General features: G+C 47.5%; 1 protein-coding gene across 2 annotated transcripts in view; it reads right to left on the bottom strand.

Annotated features, from left to right (window-relative positions):
• The window catches only part of FAM117B (family with sequence similarity 117 member B), a 45,023-nt gene extending 29,679 nt beyond the window's left edge, over positions 1 to 15,344 (bottom strand). For both annotated transcript variants that reach the window (XM_044304095.1, XM_044304096.1), the window contains exon 1: positions 14,589 to 15,344. In XM_044304095.1, the coding sequence (XP_044160030.1) occupies positions 14,589 to 15,144 (556 nt within the window). In that variant the 5' untranslated portion in view covers positions 15,145 to 15,344. The remainder of the gene's footprint in view (positions 1 to 14,588) is intronic.
• Between the last annotated feature and the right edge of the window lie 6,247 nt (positions 15,345 to 21,591).

Genomic DNA, 21,591 nt, shown 5'->3' with positions numbered 1-21,591 from the left:
TTTATATACACTGCCTGCTGAAGTCCTACCCACAATGGGCTGCTCAGCACTGTAAACAATGGGGCTACATAACAGTAGCCCACTACAGAGGTTTTTAACCCCTTAAGGACACATGACGTACCGGTACGGCATGTTTCCCGAGTCCTTAAGGACACATGACGTACCGGTACATCATGGCTTTAAATAGCGATGCCGGCGCCGCGGGGGTTAATCGGAACGGGATGCCGGCTGAAATCATTCAGCCGGCATCCTGTAACAATGCAGGGGGGGGTCATTTGACCCCCCCCGCATCGACGATCGCAGAAAACCGCAGGTCAATTCAGACCTGCGGTTTGCTGCGCTTTTTGCAGTTTCTGATCAGAAACTTTAGAGTGCCTAAAATCAATATAGTACACCCCCCCCCCCCCCCCTGCACCCCTGCATGATTTGATGGCGGCGGGTGGTGCAGGGGGGGTGTCGCAGGCGGTGGGGGCGTTGTGGGAGGCGGGGGGTGTCGCAGGCGGTGGGGGCGTTGCGGGAGGCGCGGCAGGCGGGATCGCGATCCCCCGCCCGCCTCCTATTGCGTAATCGTTGGTGTACAGTGGGTATACCAGGGTGCCAGCACATTGCTGGCACCCTGGTATAAACGGCTGACATCGTTGATGCGATGTCAGCCGTTTAACCCTTTCCATACAGCGGTCCGTACGGACCGCTGTATGGAAAAGGTTAACAGTAAGAGGGAGCTCCCTCCCTCTCCGATCGGGGGGCTGCTGTGCCTTTCCAGCTCCCCGATGGAGAGGGAGAGAGCCCCCAGAGAGCCCCCCGAAGCCCCGTCCTCACCCTTCCCCGTCTGCGAAGTTCTGACCATAACTGAGCAGACGGGGAAGGTTCCTATGGCAACAGGACGCCTGCTCAGGCGTCCTGCTGTCCATGGTGCTGAACAGATCTGTGCTGAAAGCATAGATCTGTTCAGTGTAAGTAAAATACAGTACAGAAACCTATATAGTTTCTGTACTGTATTTTACAGACATCAGACCCACTGGATCTTCAAGAACCAAGTGGGTCTGGGTCAAAAAATAAAAAGAATAAGTGAAAAAAGATTAAAAAAAAAAACATTTATCACTGAATAAAAATTAAAAAATAAAATAAACTACACATTAGGTATCGCCGCGTCCGTAACGACCTGATCTATAAAACGGTCATGTTACTTTCCCCGCACAGTGAACGCCATAAAAATAAAAAAATAAAAACTGAGAAAATTGAAATTTTGCCCACCTTACTTCCCAAAAAAGGTAATAAAAGTGATCGAAAAAGTCGCATGTACGCCAAAATAGTACCAATCAAACCGTCATCTCATCCCGCAAAAAATGAGACCCTACTCAAGATAATCGCCCAAAAACTGAAAAAACTATGGCTCTTAGACTATGGAAACACTAAAACATCATTTTTTTTGTTTCAAAAATAAAATCATTGTGTAAAACCTACATAAATAAAAATAAAGTATACATATTAGGTATTGCCGCGTCCGTATCGACCGGCTCTATATAAATATCACATGACCTAACCCCTCAGGTGACCACCGTAAAAAAAAAAAAAAACGGTGTAAAAAAAAGCTATTTTTTGCCATCTTACGTCACAAAAAGTGTAATAGCAAGCGATCAAAAAGTCATATGCACCCCAAAATAGTGCCAATCAAACTGTCATCTCATCCCGCAAAAAATTAGACCCCACTAGGCCCAAAAACTGAAAAAACTATGGCTCTCAGACTATGGAGACACTAAACAATTTTTTGGTTTTAAAAATGAAGTTATTGTATAAAACTTACATAAATAAAAAAAAAATTGTATACATATTAGGTATCGCTGCGTCCGTGACAACCTGCTCTATAAAATTACCACATGATCTAACCTGTCAGATGAATGTTGTAAATAACAAAAATAAAACGTGCCAAAAAAGCTATTTCTTGTTACCTTGCCGCACAAAAAGTGTAATAGAGCAACCAAAAATCATATCTACCCTGAACTAGTACCAACAATACTGCCACCCTATTCCGTACTTTCTAAAATGGGGTCACTTTTTTGGAGTTTCTACTCTAGGGGTGCATCAGGGGGGCTTCAAATGGGACATGGTGTCAAAAAACCAGTCCAGCAAAATCTGCCTTCCAAAAACCGTATGGCATTCCTTTCCTTCTGCGCCCTGCCGTGTGCCCGTACAGTGGTTTACGACCACATATGGGGTGTTTCTGTAAACTACAGAATCAGGGCCATAAATAATGAGTTTTGTTTGGCTGTTAACCCTTGCTTTGTAACTGGAAAAAAATATTAAAATGGAAAATCTGCCAAAAAAGTGAAATTTTGAAATTGTATCTCTATTTTCCATTAAATCTTGTGCAACACCTAAAGGGTTAACAAAGTTTGTAAAATCAGTTTTGAATACCTTGAGGGGTGTAGTTTCTTAGATGGGGTCACTTTTATGGAGTTTCTACTCTAGGGGTGCATCAGGGGGCTTCAAATGGGACATGGTGTCAAAAAAAACTGTCCAGCAAAATCTGGCTTCCAAAAACCATACGGCGTACCTTTCACTCTACGCCCCGCTGTGTGGCCGTACAGTAGTTTACGGCCACATATTGGGTGTTTCTGTAAATGGCAGAGTCAGGGCAATAAAGATACAGTCTTGTTTGGCTGTTAACCCTTGCTTTGTTAGTGGAAAAAATGGGTTAAAATGGAAAATTAGGCAAAAAAATGAAATTCTCAAATTTCATCCCCATTTGCCAATAACTCTTGTGCAACACCTAAAGGGTTAACGGAGTTTGTAAAAATCAGTTTTGAATACCTTGAGGGGTGTAGTTTATAGAATGGGGTCATTTTTGGGCGGTTTCTATTATGTAAGCCTCGCAAAGTGACTTCAGAGCTGTAGTGGTCCCTAAAAATTGGGTTTTTGTAAATTTCAGAAAAATTTCAAGATTTGCTTCTAAACTTCTAAGCCTTGTAACATCCCCAAAAAATAAAATATCATTCCCAAAATAATTCAAACATGAAGTAGACATATGGGGAATGTTAAGTCATCACAATTTTTGGGGGTATTACTATGTATTACAGAAGTAGAGAAACTGAAAGTTTGAAATTTACAAATTTTTCCAAATTTTTGGTAAATTAGGTATTTTATTATGCAAAAAAATTAATTTTTTTGACTTTATTTTACCAGTGTCATGAAGTACAATATGTGACGAAAAAACAATCTCAGAATGGCCTGTATAAGTAAAAGCGTTTTAAAGTTATCAGCACTTAAAGTGACACTGGTCAGATTTGCAAAAAATGGCCTGGTCCTTAAGGTGAAAATGAGCCTAGTCCTTAAGGGGTTAAGAAAACAAACAAATGCTCTTGTACTATAGCTTATAATGCATCTCACTGTTACATAATAACACAGCTGCAACTTGAACTTGGAACAATACTGCTACTAAAAAGAATAAAAATCTGATTGCATAAGAGCATGTGGAGAGCGGCAGCTCCGCTTTCACTGCCAACTCCTCTTGTACTGTACGTACACCAACTGGAAAATACATTATTCTTTCATCATAAGAAAGTTGCTCTAGGTCAGGAAGTTTCCCACATCACTGCTCTTCTGTCCCCCGTCTGTGCTCTAATAACCATCACTGCTACAGTCTTCCTAATAAAACTTCAGACTGGGCTTATGGGCCCACAAACATAGGGCACTCTCACTTTATTTACATTGGACCCACTAACACGTGTTGAGACTAATGAAACGTATTATTTACATATGGCCACTATGACCAAATTAAAACTTTGGCAGGCTTCATACAACTCAAAAGGTAGCTCACTGTGATATGAGCACTAAATAGAGCATGGTGAGCCAGGCAGTGCATAGTGAAGTCCAAGCCGAATTTACAGCATACTCCATTTCTACCAGTGGCAGTGCATAAAGCTGAAAGCTTTAATTAAGTTAGTTCCAGTAAATAATTTTAATTCTATAATAAATGTAAAATTTTAGTTACAAAAATGAATGACAACTGTCAATCAAGAGACATTCATCGGTCATAGTGGCCATATGTAAATTATAAGTCACAAACATACGGCAGACACTTTGAAATCAAAATCTAATTTGTAGACAACTTTATAAAATCTGCAAAAAACAGGTTTCATTAGGTAAAAATACCCAAATGTGACTTTTCTGCAGACAGATGCACAGTCCAAATCAGTGACTTGTGATTCTCCTCATCAGTGACAGGAAGGCTCTGTTCACATTTGAATCCATAACACTGAAAATCCCATCACATGACAGATCACCACCGCAGGCAGGACTACAATCCAAGCTGGTTTTACACGGGGCGATGCAGCGGCCGATTGTCAGGAAGGAAGCGTTCCTTCCCAACAGTCGGCTGTTCGCTCGATGAAGAGGACCGTGGATTTACATGCAGCGATCTCCTTCACTGTATGAGGACGAGGGATCACCATCGTCCTCATACAAAATCATGGCTTCTGAGCAGCAGATCGCTGTCCTGAAACTATGATCAGTGGTGTCCGCACGAGCAACGCTCATTCATCGGGTGATCAGCGGCACATTCAGACAGGCAGATTGCAGGAATGGTCGTTCCTGATAATGTGCCAGATAAATCAGTGGGTCAAAATGCACCTAAAAAGGTATCATAGAGATAACACAGGCTCCACCATTTTACTCCCCCCCTCCCTGCACAATGACCTCTGCACTGGAATGACAGCATGTCTAGAGAACGTTCCCATAAAAGTCCCATGAATCTCTCTAGTCTACTGTACCTATGATCCATGTGACTTTTGTACAACATAGCTCTAAATGGTATTAAAGGGGTTTTTCAGCACTCCTATCCTCTGGAGCCCCGCCGATCTTCTGTTTGAGAGGCAGTGGAGCTCCTGTGAGCGCCGTGGCCTTCTCTGTTCTCCCCAAGCTCAGCGCTATACATTGTATAGCGGCTAGGCTTGGCATCACAGCTCAGCACCATTCACTTGAATGGGGCGGAGCTGCTCCTAGGCCACGTGACACATGAAGTGTCCTCACTTGGCTTAAAACAAGAAAAGAGAAGGCAGTGGCGCTCACAGGAGCACTGGTGCCTTCTCAAACAGCTGATCGGCGGGGGTCCCGGGTGTTGGACCAGAGGATAGGTAATCGGTATAAAAATCTTGGAAAACCCATTTAAAGCAATACAGCAGGCTTGTACTTATGAGCCCAGCACCAGTCAATCTTCCCAAGTGAAGCTTGGAGGGCACAAGCTGACCTCTGCCAATTCCCAGTGATCACAGGGATGGTGTCCAGAGTGGTGATGACTGTACACAGGCCATGCAACCACTTGTAGAAAAAGACTAGGGATAACTTTTAGAAGTGCATTTGCCACCTTAATAATGAGATTTACTAAAAGGGATTCTGTCTGAGGCCTATAACCTAAACATATGGCCAGGTCCCTACTAATACCCCGAATCCTAAAGTGACCTTATCAAATGCACCTGTGGCTCTATTATCATATAAAACAGGTTTATATAACCTGTCACTCACGTCACAGATGTGTCCAAGGGGGCGTCTCATGATGCAGGGTGCACGGCTGCAGCCATCTCCTTTTGGTGCCCAGCGCCGCCCTCCCTTTCTATACAGCTGCCTTTCTCACCTCAGCGCCGCCTCTGAAATCGTCCGCTCCCTCAGCCAGATCCCGTGCGGCTGTGAGAGGATGGCTGCAATAGGGCGGTCAAGGCAGGTTTGACCGAAGTGCGCCAGCCGGCACATGCGCACTTCGCTCAACGAGGCCGCTGCCAGGAGTCTGCACGGGCCCATCAGGTTATACCTAGTGCGCACACGCGGGATCTGGCTGAGGAGAGCGGACGATTTCAGAGGTGGCGCTGAGGTTAGAGAGGCGGCGATGACGTGAGGTAGGCGGCTCTGGGCACCAAAAGGAGATGGCTGCAGTCGGGCACCCTGCATCATGAGACTTCCCCTTGGACACATTTGTGATGTGAGTGACAGGTTATATAAACCTGTTTTATATGATAATAGAGCCACAGGCGCATTTGATAAGGTCACTTTAGGATTCAGGGTATTAGTAGGGACCTGGCCATATGTTTAGGTTATAGGCCTCAAATCTGATGACAGAATCCCATTAAGCCCCATGAAATAGAGAAGTGTGATTGATCTTGATCTATATTACGGCATAGAGCACCGTATACACCTTTCAGAGCTGCATTATTAGGACAGTCACATGGTCTGAAGAGGACATCTAGTACAGGCCTACAGAATACATGGAGGCAGGGGATAATAAATTAGCAGCGTCCTATGCCCGTAGTGACTAATGGAGGCCGTGCAGTGCCCAGCCCCCACACCCACTATGCTGCTGTCCTGTACCTGCCCCAAGGGGAGTCAAATATGCGAAGAAAAGTGGACCCCTCGTCATGACTTGTCAGGAGGTGTGCAGCTGGGTTCACGTGCAATGTTTTATGTAGAAAGTGCCAAAAACGGTTCTGCAAGTAGTCACGGTCATGAACCCAGAATACCTGAACGGAGTTTGGTTTTTCACAACCACAGGCATTTCTCACATAGTGCAGGACGTGCACAAGGGAAAAATGCAGGATTTGCCATCTGCAGACTCCAAAACAGATACAATCGTGTACATGAGGCCAAGGGGTTGTTAGTGCAGCGCTACATTCCCACAGGTACCTGAAAGTCTCCGCTGCTCCTGAGCGACTGGCTGTGAAATGCCTCTTTGCAGACAAAATGTCTGCGTACATTCTGGTGCTAATGTGAGAAATCTCACGCTATGCCTAGGAAGTCATCACCAGCCTTCGGCATGCAGGCTCTTGGAGGTAACTGATCAGCTGCGCCTCCCTCGGCTCATCCGTATATTGCACATTACATTACCACAGCTCTACAACATGAACCGTGTTATATCTGCTGGATACGTAGTAACTCCTTAAGACTCCATCCATAAGTCCGCTCCAATATTAAAGAAGCACCCCCACAAAAAAAATTATTCTCTGACCTGTTAGAAAAGTACATGATGTAAACTATAGTGAATGCAATTTTCTTACCCGTGACTATTTCAGTAATAACCTCCCTTCTGATCCTCAGCTGTGTCATGTGACCAGCACTCAGATTTCCAACTGACACAGGACAGGAAGTCCATTACGTCTCTATTCATTCCTATGTGACAGACATTGAAGCTCCCATAGGACATGATCCTATTAATTTCTATGCGATCACCACCGCTATTCAGCGATCCTAGCCACGACCAGTGGCATAAACGCAGATACGTTGTGGGAAGAACCACATGCGTTTTTTTAAATCACTTTTGCCACATCCAAAAATGGGGCACTGCCTGTATAAAGAACAGATTTCTCGTCTCATTTGTTATCCACTCCTGGTTTTGGCTTCCAAAACTGCAGAGAACCCAGCGTAAAGAAAGGGGGGCTGGACAGGTTCATATTCAGAAAAAGGAGTGCCTTCATAAGAACAAGGCGAGCCCCCATCCTGGAGACATTGGGCTGATCTGAACTATCAGGTTTAGGCTACTTTCCGGTATAGAGATCCGTCATAGGATCTCAATACTGGAAGAAAAAAAAAAAAAAAAAATAACACACGTAACTGAACAGAACGGAGTGCTCCAAAATGCATTCTGTTCCGTTCTCATACTGGAGAGCAAACCCCAACATGTTGCAGTTTGCTTTCCGTCCTAGGATGCGCCCACAATAGAAAACGGATCTGTCCTCCATTGACTTTCAATGGAGTTAATGACCGATCCGTCTTGGCTATGTAAAAAATAATATAACCGGATCCATTCATAATGGATGCAGATGGTTGTACTATCAGTAACGGAAGAGTTTTTTGCTGAACCTGCCGGACCTGGTGTGAAAGTAGCCTTAGGAAAGTATGTCGTCCCTCTCACGTCACGTCCTCTGTAGAGCGATATGAGGAAAATACAATGGTAGAAAAATACGTCATGCAAATAGTCAGGAGGTCAATAAAATAAGAACAGCACGAATAGGAAAAAAAGACCCAGAGCATGCGGCAATTTGTTTTCCCCTAAACATTGCTAAAGACAACTGCAAAAGTCCACAAATAAGCCACAAAACACCTGTGTGTGACACCAGCTTACACCACAGTTCTCCTGCACCCTCCCACCAAACTGTTTGTACAGATACATACTGGGGTTCACCTGATTAAAACGCTGCTTTTCTTTTGTATCCTCGGCTCCGTTACCAAGTTATGATACTTTTGATATGCAATTTAGGCCTTTGGTGCAATAAGGGCATCACCATTGCTCTTGTTGCTCCCAAGTTCTGCTCCTTACTGCGGCCAGCCTCTCCCTGGTTGCTTTGCCACTGCCTGGCCCTGTCAATGAAAGCAGTGCGGGAGGAGAGTGACACAGAATGGAGCGCAGCTCGGCGGGCAGTAAGAGCAACTGACACCCTAATTGCACCAAAGGCCTCATTTGCATATTAAGATGAAGTATCATAACTTGAGCATCGGATCAACAAGAGAAAAACAGCGTTTTAAACAGGTGAACCGCAACTATCGTGAACCGCAACTATTGGCAAAGTGCATAGCAAGTGATTGAACAACTTCATAAACCTGCATGCACTTATTAGGGTCCACACATCCGCACTGTACTGCGGATCCGCAATACACCCGGCCGGCACCCCCATAGAACTGCCTATTCCTGTCCACAATTGCAGACAAGAATAGGACATGTTCTATCTTCTTCCGGAGCTGTGGACATGAAGATGCGGACAGCCCCATAGAGAATGAATGGGTCCGCACCCGTTCCGCAATTTGCGGAACGTACCCATTCTATGGACGTGTGAATGGACCCTTACATGAATGGCGCAGTTTGTACATGTGTGTAGAAGCAGTATGAGGCCACTTTCACGTGTCTGTAAAGCAAAAGCAAGAGAAAGTACAACGGAAAGATCAGCACCTTTCCAAGTTTTGACTTTCAAATACAGCAGTAAAAGCCTGACTAGAAGACTGCCATGTGCTAGCAGCTAAGACTAGGCCCGGGTGACTTCTGGACAGTATTTCCCACCATAGGACGATACTTGCTGCCTGCACATGGTGCAGTTATGTGCAGAAAAACGACAGCGGCGTAATACAGAATCAGCCATGTGTATCAGACTAGACAAATCTCATGTAGACTTTGCTTGTTTCTTAGGTGAGGGAGTTGAAATCTGCAGCATGTCAGTTGTCGTGTATTCTCAATAGAAGGTTGAGATTAACAGAAAATCCTCATTAAATCAACAAAAAAAAAACGCACTAAAAACTAGATAAATAGTGCGGATTTATGTATTTTCTGTCTGTGGTTTTGGTGCAGATTTCTTGGATTTTCTGCACACAAATCTGCCCTGTGTACCCTGCACACATTGCGGAGTACGTGCAGTTCCATGATGAAAATCCAAAGCGTAGGACAGTACCAGCAAAGGGTAGGACATTACACTAATCTCATGGGCACTTCGTGGATTGTTTCCGTGCGGAAATTGACCTGCATTACAGATTTCAGCCTTTTCAATGGAGGTGAGATCTGCAGCAAAACCACCTCTAATCCGCACGAAACTTAGCGATTAGAAATTGAGGATTTTGGTGTGGATATGTTGCAGAAACGCACATAAATCCGCATGGAAATTAGTGTGGATCTACATACGTGCAGGCGGCCTAAGGGCTTGTTCACAGATTTCTGCACACGCTGTCCATACGGCAGCGGATTATTTCCACATATTTTGAGATTAAGTGAAGAACAGACACGTATCTTCTGGATGCAGAAACTACCATCAGCCATAAAGGACGTCTGCACATGGTTTAGCTCCACTGAATGCGAGTAAGGCCTCATGCACACGACAGTTTTTTTTCACGGCCCGCAAAAACGGGGTCCGTGGGTCCGTGATCCGTGACCGTTTTTCCGTCCGTGGGTCTTCCTTGATTTTTGGAGGATCCACGGACATGAAAAAAAAGTCATTTTGGTGTCCGCCTGGCCGTGCGGAGCCAAACGGATCCGTCCTGAATTACAATGCAAGTCAATGGGGACGGATCCGTTTGATGTTGACACAATATGGTGCCATTTCAAACGGATCCGTCCCCATTGACTTTCAATGTAAAGTCTGGAGTTCTATACCATCGGATTGGAGTTTTCTCCAATCCGATGGTATATTTTAACTTGTAGCGTCCCCATCACCATGGGAACGCCTCTATGTTAGAATATACTGTCGGATATGAGCTATATCGTGAAACTCATTTCCGACAGTATATTCTAACACAGAGGCGTTCCCATGGTGATGGAGACGCTTCAGGTTAGAATATACAAAAAAACTGTGTACATGACTGTCCCCTGCTGCCTGGCAGGTGCTGCCAGGCAGCAGGGGGCAGACCCCCCCCCCCTGTTTTTAACTCATTGGTGGCCAGTGGGCCCCCCCTCCCCTGTTGTTAACTCGTTGGTGGCCAGTGTGCGCACCCCCCTCCCTCCCTCCCTCCCTCTATTGTAATAATAGCATTGGGGCCAGTGTGCCCCCCCCCCCCGATCATCGGTGGCAGCGGAGTAGAAGATTCATACTTACCTGGCTGCTGGCTGCTGCGATCTCTATGTCCGGCCGGGAGCTCCTCCTACTGGTAAGTGACAGGTCTGTGCGGCGCATTGCTGTCACTTACCAGTAGGAGGAGCTCCCGGCCGGACGCAGACATCGCAGCAGCCAGGTAAGTATGAAAATCTTCTACTCCGCTGCCACCGATGATGATTACAATAGAGGGAGGGAGGGGGAGGGAGGGGGGGGGGGGGGGTTGGGGGGGTGCGCACACTGGCCCCAATGTATTAAAACAATAGAGGGAGGGAGGGGGGGTTGGGGGGGCGCGCGCACACTGGCCCCAATGTATTAAAACAATAGAGGGAGGGAGGGAGGGGGGTGCGCACACTGGCCACCAACGAGTTAACAACAGGGGAGGGGGGGGCCGCACAATGATATTCAAACTGGGGAGGGGGGGTCTGCCCCCTGCTGCCTGGCAGCCCTGATCTCTTACAGGGGGATATGATGGGGTTAATTGTACTATCATATCCCCCTGTAAGAGATCGGGTGCTGCCAGGCAGCAGGGGGCAGTCTTGTACACAGTTTGTAGTGTATTCTAACTAGAAGCGTCCCATCACCATGGGAACGCCTCTGTGTTAGAATATACTGTCGGATCTGAGTTTTCACGAAGTGAAAACTCAGCTCTGAAAAAGCTTTTATGCAGACGGATCTTCGGATCCGTCTGTATGAAACTAAAACCTACGGCCACGGATCACGGACACGGATGCCAATCTTGTGTGCATCCGTGTTCTTTCACGGACCCATTGACTTGAATGGGCCCGTGAACCGTTGGCCGTGAAAAAAATAGGACAGGTCATATTTTTTTCACGGCCAGGAAACACGGCTCACGGATGCGGCTGCCAAACGGTGCATTTTCCGATTTTTCCACGGACCCATTGAAAGTCAATGGGTCCGCAAAAAAAAACGGAAAACGGCACAACGGCCACGGATGCACACAACGGTCGTGTGCATGAGGCCTAAGGCTACATGCACACAAACGTAATTTTGTTTCCATGTCCATTCTTTTTGCGGATAGGATGTGGACCCATTCATTTCAATGGGTTCACAAAAAAAATGCAGACAGCACACCGTGTGCTATCCTGCATCCATATGTCCTTTCTGTAGCCACGAAAAAAAAAAAAAAGCCCACACATACACGTCTTATTCTTGTCCGTTTTAGGCATTGTTATAATGGATCCGCAAAAAAATATTAAATGTTCTGTGCCACAAAACACATTCGGTCGTGTGCATGTAGCCTAAAACTGCAGGCGGATCTGCACCAAGCAAAACCATGGCAGAAACCCGGGCCCTAGCATTAGAAGTCCTGACGATCCGACACTTATAACCAACCCTTTGGCTCAGGCATTTTTGGGGAGATTTATCAAAACGAGTGCAACAGAAAACTAGCAAGCAATGAATTCCACCTCATTTCTCACAGCACCTTTGGAAAATGAAAGGATCAAGCTGACTGGTTGCTATGGGCAACAAAGCCAGTTTCCCTCTGCTCCAGTTTTGATAAAACCTCCCCTTTGTGGACAAGACCCATACACATTATACTATAGCTGGCCGATCCCGCCAGATGTAGGAGACGTGAAGGGTGCCTGATCCTTTTGTTCTCCTGGGAGATAAGCTGCTGACAGAAGTGTCTCCTCTCTTCATACCGTGAATGGGGGAGAGCTTCTGGCCACACAAGCATGCGCTGACAGCTACAGAAGGTCTATGTGGACACATAGGTGCGGATTTACCAAGAAAAAAAAAAAAAAAAAAAAAAAAAAAACACAGACGTCCGGGCTGCTTTCTGCGCATTTCAAACCCCGCACAGAAGTAAAAAAGCAAAGTGTCCCTGAGTTTTGTCCGATCTCATACACTTGCTCGTTCTGTATAAGGCCCCATGCACACGGCCGTGTTTCACAGCCGTGTGCGGGCCGTGGAACCGCGGCCTGGATCCCTCCTGAGAGCAGGAGCGCACGGCGTCACTGGTTGCTATGACGCCGTGCGCCCCCTGCTGCCGGCACAGTACAGTAATACACTGGTATAGATCATTGACTATACAGACCCACTGAACAGCGCGGTCCCATTAGGACTGCAGCATGGGCGCAAAGCAAGCGCAACACAGCGGCACTGTTTGGTCGCACCCTAAGAGGGCCGTGACAAAACTTAAATTTCTTTCAGAGCTGCCTCTATTCTAATAATCCAAGCAATTGGGACTAAACACATAGGAGTCGTGGCTCCTCCATTGGCCGCAGTCCGCACACGTGTCCCATTTCCCCATGATATCAGCTGATCACCAGCCGCCCTCATTTAGGGCGTATACACACTGACACTGCGGTCACCGCTTTCACATAAATTGCAGTACAGAAACAGGACAGGCCCACAACCTGCAAACCCAAGCCTGGAGAATATCGCCCATGATTGCCATTCATGCAGCTTCCTGGTTTGTGTAAATGGCACCAAAGGGGGTAACATGATACCCGGTAATAGCACAGTATCTCCTGCCAAGGCCTTTGTCACACGTCCATGTTGTGACCAGAGAGTCTGTGGTTCATGCGTGAAGATGTCCATGAAGGATCCGTGTGTCATCCATATCCCAAGTACACCGCTAGGCTGAAAGTTTCCAGAGCTCATCAGTGAAAATCACTGACAGATCTTGGATGCCGTCCTATTATATCAGCGGTTTTCACAAACTTTAATGGGCATTTGCTCCGCATCACATACCAAAGTAGTGCACGTCTCTGTGACCCAAAGTCAATGGAGTCAGACATGTGAAAGAGGCCTTAGACTACTTTCACACTAGCGTTTTTTGGTATTGAAATCCGTCAAAGGGTCTCAATACCGGAAAAAAAAACGCTTCCGTTGATTCCCCATTCATTGTCAATGGGGACAAAATGTAACAGAACAGAACGGTGTGCTCCAAGATGCATTCTGTTCTCATACCGGAGAGCAGCATGTTGCGGTTTTCTTTCCGTCATGGGATGCAAAGCAAGACGGACGCCATGACCCACAATGCAAATCAATGAGGACAGACCAGTTTTCTCTGACGCAATAGAAAACAGATCCGTCCTACTTTGACTTTTAATGGAGCTCATGACGGATCCATCTTGGCTATGTTACAGATAATACAACCGGATCCCTTCATGACGGATGCATTATTATCATCAGTAATGGAAGTAACGCTAGTGTGAAAGTAGCCTAAACTGGACAGATTCTATAATAAAGCCAAAAGCTGAAGGCCACTAGGCCTGAGGTCTAAGGCAGTGCAAAGGTGCAGGATCGCCATGATGACATCATTGCTACCTCCTGCGCAAGGTCATAGGTGGAGAGATGCCGCCAGAGACCCCATGCAGAAGGTCATGGCAACCTCCTGTACAGTAACGCAGACAGCTGGCCAGAAGAAGCCTGAATCGCAGACAAACAATGGCATTTAGAGTTTTTTTGTGAGCACTACAGGCAAGGGGTAAGCGTATTATATACTGGGAGGGGTGGGCACTGTATGTAAAGAGGTACTAATGGGGGGGAGGCTGACACTACTTGAGGGGGGGTGGGCACTATGTTTTAGAGCATGATAATTTAAGAAGCCAGATTTATGTAAATAAGGCACTAGTGGGGGGCATTATATGTGCAGAGGGCAATACTGGGGGCATAGAAGGAGTAAGTCCCTGGTACAATAAAGGTTGGGGACCATTGTTCTAAACAATTCAACCCATCCATTTATTTATTTTTAACAAAATTGATTTCCTGCAATGTGAAGATTTGACGCTCTTGTATTTTTTCCATCCAACACCGAATAAAAAGAAAACCAATTCTGCATCAAATCTACGCGGTGTGACCAAGGCCGAGCAGTGGAAAGCGGGCACAACCGGAACTATAACCATTACTGGGCCCGGAGACCAATCACTGCCATTCACTGTGCCATCTGGCAGCCACAGCGCCATCCACAGGAAGCCTCCAGTCCAACAAGACATCTAACAGTTAAAAACCAGCAGAACCTCAAATACAATGGGCAGACAAGAGCGAGCCATCATCAGGGGTTACCTTTTGGGGAGATGCTCTCTGGGGAGCTCCTCGGCTGCCAGCCCGACCGGCTGACGTTAGACAAGGACACCGGAGACGGGGAGGAAGAGGAGGAGGGCGCCCCCGGTGTGCTGGGATCGGCTGCTGGGCTGGAGATGACCGGAGAGGTCGAGGTAGGGGAGCCCAGGGTTGGCTGGTGGTGGTGATGATGGTGATGGGAATGATGGTGGTGATGATGGTGGTGGTGATGATGGTGGTGCCCCCGGGTGGGAGACGCCCCAGTCTGTGTGGACACGGTCGGGCTGCTCCGGGAGCTGGTGACAGCAGGCGGGGATTCCAGGCCGTTGCCGTTGCCCCCGTTCCCTCTGCCGGGGCTGCTGCTGCGGGGTGAATTGCGGTGGGCGGATCCGTTGTTATTATTATTGACCCGTGTGGGGCTGCCGTGCTGCTTCAGCTGGAAGGGCACCGTGGCCCTCATGGGCTGCAGCCGGCTACCTGGAGCTCCTCCGGTACTGCCGTTAGCGGGGGTCGCCGGGGGTGTAGGGGAGCCATTTCTCCTCACCCGCTGCTGGGACATATCCCTCTCTTTCTATAGAGTCCCTTGTGTGGTAACAAAAAAAAAGGCGGCAGTTCCGACAGCCAGCGAAAACAGTCCAGAGACCGGCAGCCGTCACGTGGTGAGGTAGCGGGCGAAGGGCCCTCGGTGTCGGGGCGACGGCTGCTGCACCTGTGGAGCCCGCGGCAGCTGTGTCTGGAGACAACACAACACCCTGTGCGCCTGCGTCCCGCCCACCGACACTCTACGGCCTCCCTGATTGGTCGCTCGTCTTCCACCAATAGCAGCGCGGCGTTCTGCGGAGCAACAGTAGCTGACTGGCTGCTGAGCGTTTCCTAGACGCCGTCTGACCAGTGAGCTAGCGGTTCCCAGGCCTTCGGGGAATGAGTATGAGGCAGAAGTAGCGAGGAGGCGGGAAAGCGCGCCCTCACCTCTCTTCTGGGCAGCTCGGTGGCATCCAGTCACCTGCCAGAGGTTGTCAGTCATGGCGCAGGGAGGCTGGGCGAAGAGCAGCAGCAGCTCCTCTGTCGTCATGGCTGTAGTAACAGGAGAATGCCTCTGTCATCGGCTTGTGAGGGGGAGGGAGGGCGTCTAGTACAACATCTGTCTATGAATGGCTTTTCCTAAGCCCATGTTACTGTAGAAAACACCCAAAACCGCTGCAGGAAAGGAGGAGGAAGGTCTCTTCACCTCACATTTGGGGACCTACTAAAAGGAATGACACAAAGGCTTTACCTTTACATAGACTTTACCAGGAAAGTGGGATGCCCATAGAGAATAATGGAAATGTAATATTTGAATGACAGACAAAACCATTTGATATATCTAATAAATATGTAGCAGACATACTCTCCAAACCTGGTGGGTTTATTTTAAATTAAGATTAAGTGGGATTATCATTGGTTTCTATGGAATGACAAGAGGAATGACACAATCCCACTTAATCTCAATTTTAAATAATCCCACTGAATTTGAAGAGTAAGGCCTCTTTCACACTTGCGTTGTCCGGATCCGTCGTGTACTCTACTTGCCGGAATTACACGCCGGATCCGGAAAAACGCAAGTGTACTGAAAGCATTTGAAGACGGATCCGTCTTCAAAATGCTTTCAGTGTTACTATGGCAGCCAGGATGCTATTAAAGTCCTGGTTGCCATAGGGGGAGCGGTATACTTACAGTCCGCGCGGCTCCCGGGGTGCTCCAGAGTGACGTCAGAGCGCCCCATGCGCATGGATGACGTGCCATGCGATCACGTCATCCATGTGCGTGGGGCGCCCTGACGTCACTCTGGAGCGCCCCGGGAGCCGCACGGACAGTAAGTATGCTGCTCCCCGCTCCACTTTACCATGGCTGCCAGGACTTTTGCGTCCCGGCAGCCATGGTAACCATTGAGAAAAAGCTAAACGTCGGATCCGGCAATGCGCCGAAACGACGTTTAGCTTAAGGCTGGATCCGGATCAATGCCTTTCAATGGGCATTAATTCCGGATCCGGCCTTGCGGCAAGTCTTCAGGATTTTTGGCCGGCGCAAAAAGTGCAGCATGCTGCGGTATTTTCTCCGGCCAAAAAACGTTCCGTTCCGGAACTGAAGACATCCTGATGCATCCTGAACGGATTTCACTCCATTCAGAATGCATTAGGATAAAACTGATCAGGATTCTTCCGGCATAGAGCCCCGACGACGGAACTGTATGCCGGAAGAAAAGAACGCAGGTGTGAAAGAGCCCTAAGCCTGCTACAGATTTATTTGATATGTTGAATGGTTCAGGCACCAAGTCACGTTTTACTTCCCATTATAGCAAACGGTTATAATCCAAGGTAATTTTTGTTTTACAATATGCTACTCTACCCAGGGAACACTTGCGATAAATGTCTATGTCCTACATAACAGATTTACCTGCAAATGAGTCTCTTTTCCTGCTGGATTTATTGAGTATTTGTTTACACTACTTCACCCCTGTATCTGGTCCTCCCTTGATTAGTCCATATGTAGCCCCCTCCCCTCTTGGTCACACCTGATTGATCACTGAGTGGTATAAATCTAAGATCCATGGTCTTCCCACATGCAACATCTCTCAAGTGCAACTCCTTAAGTGCACAGACTGAATTATACCAGAATTTGTCCAGAAGGGGACCACAGGTAATTAGCCATAGTCAATGCAAACAATGTTTACATTTTTCCTCTTACTCCTTCTACTTTTCCACAACCTCCTGAAATACCCCCACATCCATTCACCCAGCAAGGAACTATTCATCTCTTCTTCCATCTTACCTTCTCATCTGATAGCTTGCACAAACCTGTTTGCAAACATAAAACACTTCCTTCCAAAACACACACAGACACCTCATGCCCTCTCTTATTCTCACCTATTAACACTTTCTCTGCTTCTCCTTACTGCTGGTGATATCTCTCCAAATCCAGGACCCCCTCAGCAAATCCCCACCATCACCTCCATGTACCACTACAAATTCCTGCACCCCTTAAACCTAATTACCATTCCTCTGACCCCTGCCCCTTTGGCTCCTCTTGCAGGAGCATTATGGAACGCGCGCTCTGTCCGTAACAAACTGTCGTACATTCACGAACTGTTTATCTCTCAAAACCTTTCCTTTCTGGGTCTCACAGAAACATGGCTGACACCCTCAGACACCTCCTCCCCTGCTGCACTCTCTTATAGTGGATTTCAATTCACTCACACCCCCCGCCCCGGCTGCAAACATGGTGGAGGAGTTGGTATTCTCCTATCAGACACCTGCTCCTACAGCCCAACTCCACTGCCATCCTCCATTACGCTCACCTCATTTGAAGTACACTCTGTTCGCATCTACTCTCCCTCCAACCTTCAAGTAGCTGTCATTTACCGCCCTCCAGGCCCAGCCACCATCTTTCTTGACCACTTCAACACCTGGCTACTACACTTTCTTTCTGCCGACATCCCCACTATCATCATGGGTGACTTCAACATCCCTATTGACACCTGCCACTCGGCCGCCTCTAAACTCCTGTCGCTCTCTTCCTCCTTCGGCCTATCACAGTGGTCCTCAGCTCCCACCCACAGAGATGGTCACACTCTGGATCTGATCTTTACCCGCTTTTGCTCCCTATCTAACCTTTCTAACTCGCCTCTCCCCCCTATCTGACCACAACCTACTCACCTTCTCTTCACTGGTCTCTTCTGTAGCCCCCCCGGTCCACACACCAGCACACCCCCGCAGGAACCTTAAACATCTCGACCTTCGCTTGCTTTCTGACTCACTATCACAGTGGTCCTCAGCTCCCACCCACAGAGATGGTCACACTCTGGATCTGATCTTTACCCGCTTTTGCTCCCTATCTAACCTTTCTAACTCACCTCTCCCCCTATCTGACCACAACCTACTCACCTTCTCTTCACTGGTCTCTTCTGTAGCCCCCCCGGTCCACACACCAGCACACCCCCGCAGGAACCTTAAACATCTCGACCTTCGCTTGCTTTCTGACTCTCTTCTCCCACTCTCTACCATCTGTTGCCTCCAAGACCCAGAAGCTGCTACCATCCTATACAACACCACAATAAGTACAGCTCTGGACACTGTTGCCCCCCTCACACATAACAAAATCCGGAAAATCAACAGACAACCCTGGCACACCAACCTGACCAAGAAACTCAGACAAGCTGCTGAGCGACGATGGAAAAAATCCCCTTCTATAGATCATCTCACTTCATACAAGCAATCCCTTCTCATATTCAAATCCTCACTCGCTGATGCAAAACAGGCCTACTTCTCATCTCTCATATCTTCCCTGTCACACAGCCCTAAACAACTTTTTAGCACTTTTAACTCCCTTCTCCGCCCCCCAGCGCCCCCACCCTCTCCTCTCTTCTCAGCTGAGGACTTTGCCAAATATTTCAAACAAAAGATAGTCCACATCAGAGAAAGCTTTACTACACAGTCCCCAAAGACCCTCTACACAACTGCTCGGTCCTCTCCCCCTAAAACCCGCTTCTCCACCATTACAGAAGAAAAACTCTCCACTCTACTCTCCAGATCACATCTCACCACCTGTGCACTTGACCCGATCCCATCCCACCTCATCCCTAACCTCACCACAGTGTTTATCCCAGCCCTAACTCATCTCTTCAATCTATCACTAAACTCTGGTGTCTTCCCCTCTGCTTTTAAACATGCTACCATTACACCCATCCTCAAAAAGCCTTCACTTGACCCATCTTTCTTGTCCAGTTATCGCCCCATATCACTTCTTCCGTATGCCTCAAAGCTACTTGAACAACATGTCCATTCTGAACTGTCCTCCCACCTCTCCTCTTGCTCCCTCTTTGACCGCCTACAATCCGGCTTCCGAACCCACCACTCGACCGAGACTGCCCTTACCAAAGTCACCAATGACCTACTGACAGCCAAAACCAAGAAACAATACTCTGTCCTCCTTCTCCTTGACCTGTCCTCTGCCTTCGACACTGTTGACCACACCCTTCTGTTGCAAACTCTCTCATCTCTTGGCATCACTGACCTGGCTCTCTCCTGGATCACATCATACCTCACAGACTGGACGTTTAGCGTCTCCCACTCCTGCACCACCTCCTCGTCTCATGCCCTCTCTGTTGGTGTCCCGCAAGGCTCTGTCCTAGGACCCCTGCTCTTCTCAATCTACACTTTTGGCCTGGGACAGCTCATAGAGTCCCATGGCTTTCAGTATCACTCCTATGCTGATGACACACAAATCTACCTTTCTGGTCCAGACATCACCACCTTACTATCAAGAATCCCACAATGTCTATCTTCTATATCATCCTTCTTCGCCTCTCGCTTTCTTAAACTTAACATGGATAAGACAGAATTCATAATCTTTCCCCCATCTTGTTCAACCCCCCCAACAGACCTATCTATCACGATCAATGGCTGCACATTATCCCCAGTCCAAAAAGCCCGCTGCCTTGGAGTGACCTTAGATTCTGCCCTTTCCTTCCGACCGCACATCCAAGCCCTTTCCACCACCTGCCGCCTCCAACTCAAAAACATCTCCCGCATCCGTGCTTTCCTTAACTTCGAATCTGCGAAAATGCTCGTACATGCCCTCATTATCTCCCGCCTAGACTACTGCAACATTCTCCTCTGTGGCCTTCCATCTAGCACCCTCGCACCCCTCCAATCTATCCTCAACTCCGCTGCCCGACTAATCCACCTCTCACCTTGTTACTCCTCTGCCTCTCCCCTCTGCCAATCCCTTCACTGGCTCCCCATTGCCCAACGAATCCACTTCAAAGTACTGACAAACACATACAAGGCCGTCCATAACCTGTCCCCTCCCTATATCTCTGAGCTACTTTCCCGATACATCCCCACACGCACTCTCCGATCCTCACAAGACCTCCTTCTCTCCTCTTATCGCCTCTTCCCACAATCGACTCCAAGATTTCTCCCGTGCATCCCCCATACTCTGGAACTCGCTACCCCAACATATCAGACTCTCACCTACAGTGGAATCCTTCAAAAGAAACCTGAAAACCCACCTCTTCAGACAAGCCTACAACCAATGACCCTGCTGCCTCTATACCGCCATGACCAACTCAACCCGCACCTACTGTGTCCTTCTCCCATACCATGTAGATTGTAAGCCCTCACGGGCAGGGCCCTCTCTCCTTCTGTACCAGTTTGTAACTCATCTTGTTTATGATTAGTACAATTGTCTGTTATGTATGTGCACCGCTTATCATATGTACAGCACTATGGAATGAATGGCGCTTAAATAATAAATAATAATAATAGTTTACTTTCCATTATAGTCTATGGGCATTCCTTTGTGTCATTCACCCTCATCATTCTGCAGAAAACAGTGATAATTCCACTTAATCTGAACATTAAATAATCCTACTCAAATAGATCAGGCCTATCAGTTAAACTATGTCCCACTCCTCGCCGATATCAAAGACCAACTGAAAATTTTAGATATCCCATATGTTTCTAGGATGGGGCGGAAAAACATCATAAGAACGTTCATTCTTCCCAAAGTGCTTTTTCTACTCCAGATATTGCCTATATACTTGCCAGAGTCCTATTTCCTGGACCTGCATAGGATCATCTCTGGCTTCATCTGGAGGCGGGCACATCCGAGGTTGGCACATGCCTTGCTGACCCTTCCCAAACATAGAGGCGGCTTTGGCTTACCAGATACTAAACTTTACTACGGGGCTATTCAACTCCGCCTGTTGAGTGAATTACTAAACACTAACATTAAAAAATTGGGCTGCCAAATTGCCCGCCAACTACTCTCACCAAAGGAACTTGCCCGCTTCTGGACGGCCAGACAGGGCCCTGCCCAATGTTCAGATGCACCTACCCTTTTTAAAGGACTACTTGTCTCTTGGCACACCGCAGCTATGAGGTTCAGATTTTTCCCTGGTCCCTCACCCCTCTTACCCATGCACCTGCTGCCGTACTGTTTAGTCTCAAATTACTCAGATGTTCTG

This window comes from Bufo gargarizans, chromosome 8 (assembly GCF_014858855.1).
Source record: "Bufo gargarizans isolate SCDJY-AF-19 chromosome 8, ASM1485885v1, whole genome shotgun sequence".
NCBI classification, from domain to species: Eukaryota; Metazoa; Chordata; class Amphibia; order Anura; family Bufonidae; genus Bufo; species Bufo gargarizans.
This window is presented reverse-complemented; position numbering and strand designations above follow the sequence as displayed.